The sequence below is a fragment of the Nyctereutes procyonoides genome, unplaced genomic scaffold (assembly GCF_905146905.1).
Source record: "Nyctereutes procyonoides isolate TBG_1078 unplaced genomic scaffold, NYPRO_anot_genome, whole genome shotgun sequence".
Classification (NCBI taxonomy): Eukaryota; Metazoa; Chordata; class Mammalia; order Carnivora; family Canidae; genus Nyctereutes; species Nyctereutes procyonoides.
In genome coordinates, this window is record NW_026575126.1 from 61,350,822 (window position 1) to 61,357,452 (window position 6,631).

Sequence of the window (6,631 nt, forward strand, 5' to 3'; positions counted from 1 at the left end):
CACACTTCCACTCTTGCCCTCTTACAGTCCACTCCAAGAAGTTTAAAGCTCCTCTGCTTAAAACTTTTCAGTGGCATCCTATTGTTTTTATAGAAGAAGATTGCAATATTCTCTCCAAATCCTTCACTGGTTTTTCTTCACACTTGAAACACAAACTTCTTGTCATGGCCCACAAAGCTCTGTAGACTGGGTCTTGCCCTATCTCTCAGATGTTGCCCTTATCATTCATTCTGTCATTCCTCCCACCAGAACACAAACTCCAGGAGGACAGGAACTTTGTCTTTGGTACTGAATATATTCCCAGCGCCTTGTACCAGTGCCTGGTGCAAGGTAGGTGCCAAATATCAATTTGTGGAATGAATGAATTTATTTTCTCAATGCCCTTGTAAGGGCTTTTGAGAAAGCCCTTATTATTTTATTGCTTCTTCGCAAACAAGAAAACTGAGCTTTATAAATGTGAAGTGACTTCACCAAGGTCACAGAGCTGAAAAGTGGCAAAAGCGTTCATTTATTTATTCATTCAACAAATATTTAGTGAACAGCTGCTACTCTTCTAAGCACTGGGACAGGATTCAAATTTGAGGCTAATGATTTTAGAACTACACCATCTTCTTTCTACCTTTAAAATTTTGTGTTGGGCAGCCCTGGTGGCTCAGCGGTTTAGCGCTGCCTTCAGTCCAGGGCCTGATCTTGGAGACCTGGGATCAAGTCCCACGTCAGGCTCCCTGCACGGAGCCTGCTTCTCCCTCTGCCTTTCTCTCTCTCTCTCTCTCTCTCCCTCTCTGTCTCTCTCCTCTCTGTGTATCTCATGAATAAATAAATAAAATCTTTAAAAAAATAAAAATAAAATTTTGTGTTCTTTGTAAGAGTTATACAAATAATAGAAGGATACATTTTTTCTGTAAAATAATTCAAATAATAATATAGATAGATAAGTTCAAATTCTTCCTTGACATTTATTCCTTTTTTTCCATTTCCCAACAAATACTAGTCAATCCCCAGAAGTGAACATTGTTTATTATTCTAGACAAACACACACACACACACACACACGTGTGCACGGGCACACAGAAAGAGAGAGGAAGGGAGAGAGGGAAACATAATTTTATGTTTAATCCTTACTCTCCCAGGGTAGTCTGTTCTACGGTTTGTTTAACATTATCTTAGAAATCTTTTCATATCAGCACATAAATATCTACCTTATTTATTTTAATAGCTGCATGTCATGCCATAGTATGAATATGCCATAATTTCTTTAGTGATTTCCCTATATTAATAGGCATTTGGGTTTTTCTGCCTTTTCATTATTGCAAATAATTTCAATGTTATTATGGCAAATTCCTTGTACAGGCCTTTCTGCACATTGAATATGAATAATTCTTTAAAATGGAGTTCAAAGCAGAATCATTGGGTTGAAGCATATATGTATTTTAATTTGAACAAGTATTGTCAAATTATCTCTCCAAAAAGCTTTACCAATTTACACTCCTTTAACAGTGCATGAAAATGCTTATCATAATCAAGACATATATAGTTCTGTTGTCCAAAAAATTTCCCTTAGGCAGCAGCTTTGCACTTTAATCTCTAATCTTGTGTTCTGCTCTGCTTTCTGCCACTATAGATTGTTTTTGTTTATTCGAGAAATTCATAGATCTAGAATTATACTGTATATAATCTTTTATGTCTGGCTTCTTTTTTTTCTAAAAATGTTAATTTCAGTGTAGTGTTATATTAGTTTCAGGTTGGGGTGCCTGGGTGGCTCAGTTGGTTGTGCACCTGGCTTCCGCTCAGGTCGTGGTCCCAGGGTTCTGGGATCGAGACCCGCATGGGGCTCCCTGTTCAGTGGGGAGCCTGCTTCTCCCTCTCCTCCCCACTTATGCTCTCTCACTATCTATCTCAAATAATAAATATAATCTTTTATGAAATATTAGTTTCAGGTGTACAAAATAGTGATTCAACAATTCTGTATATTAAAAAAAAACAATTCTGTATATTGCTCAGTGCTCATCAGGATAAATATACTCTTAATCTCCTTCATCTATTTCACCCATCCCCCCGGCCACCTCCCTGCTTCATGTCTTCCTTATGCCCCTGTTTCTTCCTCTTTATTGTATGTCTAACTTCTTTTGCTCAACATAATTATTCTGAGATTCATCCATGTTCTCATGAATACCATTAGTCTGTTCCTTTTTATTGCTGAATTAATTGTATGAATTTAATTATAATTTAATTATATGAATATGCCACAATCTGTGTATCTATTCAGTGGTTATTGGACATTTAAGTTGTTCCCATTTTGGGGAATTATGAATAAAGCTGCTGTGAACATTTGCATGTAAGTGGTTTTATATATATATATATGAAATATATATAAAAAATATATATTATAATTATAACATATATTATAATTATATATAATATATATATAATTGTATTTATTTATTCATGGGAGACACACAAAGACCTAGGCAGAGGGGGAAGCAGGCTCCATGCAGGGAGCCCAATGCAGGACTCAATCCTGGAACTCTGGTATCATGCCCTGAGCCAAAGGCAGACACTCAGCCGCTGAGCCACCGAGGCATCCCTGCATGTAAGTGTTTTTGTAGATGTGTATGTTCATTTCTTATGAACTATACCTAGGAGTGAAATTGCTGGGTCATGTGGTAATTGTATGTATGGAAGCAGACCAAGTATCCATCAATAGATGAATAGATAAAGATGTGGTATACATACACAATGGAGTATCATTCAGCCATAAAAAAAAGAATGAAATCTTGCCATTTGCAATGACATGGATGGAGCTAGAGAATGTAAGTGGAACTAAGTGAAATAAGTCCATCTGAGAAAGATAGACACTATATAATTGCACTCATATGAGGAATTTAGGAAACAAAACAAATGAGCAAGTGAAAGAGAGACAGAGACAGAGAGGGAGAGAGAGCCTCCAAGAAATAGATTCTTAACTATTGAGAACAAATGGATGGTCACCAGAGGGGAAGTGAGTAGGGGGATGGGTGAAATAGAGGATGGGGATTAAGGAGGGCACTCATCATGATAAGCACTGGGTAATGTATGGAATTATCGAGTCCCTATATTGTACATGTGAATGTACTATAACACTGTACGTTAACTATATTGGAATTAAAATGAAATGACATGAAAAAAAAAGTATCTGTCATCCAACAGGGAGTCAGTTGATACTAATTCTTTTTGTCTGAATTTTAGTTTTGGAGTGTGGATACTGGGATGTGTGGCAGATGGCAAGGATCTGTCCTGGGTTTGGTTTTCTAGGTCTCCCTACTTATCTGTTTTTAATGGCCTTGCTATCTTTTAACTTCAGGGAAACCTCTCCCTCGTTCCCAACCCCTGGTTGACCTATCACCTTCCTTCAGGACCTAGATGTAGGGCGTTTCCCTCATATGCTGACACTTAACTCTGCCTACATTTAGCTCAGAGAGGGACATAACACACCCTGGAAACTGTGGGTGAGACATACACCGTTGGACCTGCAGGTGAGCCAACCTGGGAGAAATGTGATCTCAGCAGGATATGATTTGAAAGATGCTGGAGAGGTGGTCCTACAAGGCACCAGAGATATTTAAGGGAAATAAGGGAATTGGGGGAAATATGCAGGAATGAAGAAAAGGATACTTAAATTTGATCTCTTTCTCTAATGTAGGCAGATGGCTTTGCTTCAGGCCAATAAGGATCTCATTTCTACAGGAATTAAGGAATTTAATGTTCTGCTGAATCAGCAGGTAAGCCCAGGCACTGTTTCAAAGGATAGGCCTAGACTCTTGGCAGGTGGGTGAGGGCAGAAAAGGGACAATAATTTGGAACTGGGGCGTAATGGTGCAGTTAATGGCAACAATTAGAGACAGGGAATACAAGTCGGAGAAAGGAGAATGTCAGAGGTTGTGGGTTATTCTTGAATCACACAGCTGACCACATTCTCCCTCGCGATCCCCTCTCCCTGCAGGTCTTCCCTAATCCTCCTATCCTTGAAGAAGACATGGTGACTATGGTGAATGACTGGGTGAACTTCTACATCAACTATTACAGGCAGCAGATGGTGGGGGAGCAGCAAGAGCAAGAGAAGGCTCTTCAGGAACTTCAGCAAGAGCTAAATACTCTGTCTGCCCCTTTCCTGGAGAAATATAGAGCTTTCCTGAAGCACTTTTGAACAACTAAATCACCCACTGCCTTTCTCTTAGCTCAAAACCCCAGGCCTGCATCTCTAAGAAACTCTTAAATCCTGCCTCCGAGTTCTTGGAGTGCTCAGGCTCTGCTCCTTCATGGTGTTACTCTACCTTGACACCTCAATAAAGACCAAATTGGTTTGCTGGTCTTCCTGTCTCTTCTGTTCTTTTTCAGTTGTTGGTCCCTGACTTGTGGAGGCAGTTGGTTCCTTTTCCTTTAGCTCTATTTCCTAGGTATGATCTTGGATATTTAATTCCTTTAGAGCAGAGGTTAGCAGCCTTAAGTAACCACTGGGCAATACTAGAATAGCCTGAACGAGAGGCCAGGCAGGCAGAGAGAAAGTGTTGGGGGGTTAGAATCATAAAAATAAAAAAAATAAAAGGAAAAGAAAAAAGAAGCTCTCTAGAAATTGTGGCCCTGTGAAATTCTTGTTGAAAGACTTCCAGTCTTGTTCATCCTACAGTAGGTGAAATCAAGAGGCCACTCATCTCAATTTTCCAATTCCTTGCCCTTAGCCCCAGCTTGAACAAAGTTCTAGGATCTCAGAACTCTTATACCACAGAATACCTCCCTGGAGTATCGCTGTGAGAGTTGGAAAGGATCTTGGAACCATTCAATACATCCCTTATTTTTCAGATAGGAAAACCTTTGACTCTGAATCCCTCAGCCTCAGATCCTAGGCTTGGGAAGCATAGATTCCTGTCCTCCTCTGGGCCCTAAACTTCTCCTGCCATTCCCAGGACTAGATCTCTTTTCTCTTCAACCTCTAAACATTGCAAACGTCTTCATTTTAGGGTGTAATCACGGTGCAGTCAGTCTGATGAGTGTTTAAAAAATGAAATGAAGGTGTTAGAAAAAGGAATGTCCGGCAAGCTTTGCAACATCTGCGGAAAGCCTCACGGGTGCACAGCACCAGTGCACAGGGGAGGAAGGAAGATGTGAGAGGCATGGGTAGGAAGCGCAGGTCCAAGTGTCGGGGAGCGCTAATCAGATGCGAGGTGCAAGCGCTGCTGGTGCTAGCAGGAGGGAGCTGGGAGCTTTCTTTATCATTTCCTGTTTTCTCCTTAGCCAGAAAGATTTGGTCCTGAGACGGTTGTTTGCTCATTCCAACCTTCAGTAAGTCTACGTTTCAGATCTACTTTTGGTTTGGGGGCCTCGTTAGTCTAGCTCAGGGTCGAAGGGGAGCTCTCAGTGCCCCCCCCCCACCTATCCTTCCAAACTTAGAGTGTCAAGATGAGAGGACTCATCAAGAGAATTGCAGCCTTCCTGGGAATCCAGGCGGTGAGCATCTTTGAGGTGTGGCTGGTGGTCCACGTGGATGCCAAGGCCTTCCCACTGTGCCACTCAGGAAATTTCAGTCTGTTAATGGGGATCTAGGGCCTGCCCAGATTGGGACATTAGTCATAGCGTTACCTTTGCAGAAAGACCTGCATTACTCCACATGGGTTGAGGAGAGAGACTGAGGAGCCATGTGAAAATAAGTATTAGATTAACTCTGTTGCTGTATGAACATGAAAAGAATGATCAGAAACCACTTTGGCTCAATTAATAAAGATAGTTTTTCCATAAATTTGGAACTATCTCACCGTGAGAATTGCTAGCTAACCATTTCTCAAATGCTGAAAGGAAGATGATCAATGATCAGTCAGGTATGTTATAGTGGAATGGGAAATTCAACATCTAAATTCTATTCTAGTCATTCCATAGCTATGAAATTAAGAAGTTGCAGTACTTTTTTTTTTTTTTTTTTTTTTAGTTACGGACAGAAACCTGTTAAAACTGCATTGCATGTTCTTGCATTCCTATCATGCAAGCATCTGGTTGTACATCAACAAAGGAGTAAAATTTGGAGTATTTTGACTTTTCATCAGGATCTGATAGTCCATAAGAATACAATAAAAATTACTTGGCCAGTGAGTACCCCAAATCCATTACTATTCCTGAAGAAAAAGAAACCAAAATTAGCAGGAAGAATAATGTTTCTTTTGCTTTGACAGATGAATTAATGCTGGAAGTAAGATTGTAAACAAAAGAAATATTACAGCAATTGCCTTGCTCTTATCTTGACCCTGACTTTGGCCTTGACTCTAGGGCTAACTCTGAACTTTAACCTCACTTTTAACTCCACTCTGACCCTCACACTTACCCAGTCCCACTTGACCTTGATCCTGACAATGACAGACACCCTTATTCTCCCAAATGTCCTTAACCTTCATGCTGACCTCTTTTGTTTTCACCCTCACACTGATCCTGATGCTGAACTAGACACTGAACTTTACCTGATCCTAATTTTGACCCTAATTCTGACCCTGACTCTCAACCTGGATCTTGTTTTGATCCTTACCCTGAAATTGACTCTTACTATGACCTTACCCTAACCATGACAGGACTCTAACTCTCAACATGTCACTGACCCTTGACCATGACCTTT

General features: G+C 40.4%; 1 protein-coding gene across 1 annotated transcript; it reads left to right on the plus strand.

Moving 5' to 3' along the window:
- The first annotated feature begins 3,457 nt into the window (after nucleotides 1-3,457).
- Nucleotides 3,458-4,347, plus strand: AHSP (alpha hemoglobin stabilizing protein). The gene is made up of 3 exons (XM_055341284.1): nucleotides 3,458-3,512; nucleotides 3,680-3,758; nucleotides 3,980-4,347. The coding sequence occupies exons 2-3, from the start codon at nucleotides 3,684-3,686 to the stop codon at nucleotides 4,181-4,183; spliced, it is 279 nt and encodes a 92-aa protein (XP_055197259.1). The 5' UTR covers nucleotides 3,458-3,512; nucleotides 3,680-3,683; the 3' UTR covers nucleotides 4,184-4,347.
- Nucleotides 4,348-6,631: the final 2,284 nt, after the last annotated feature.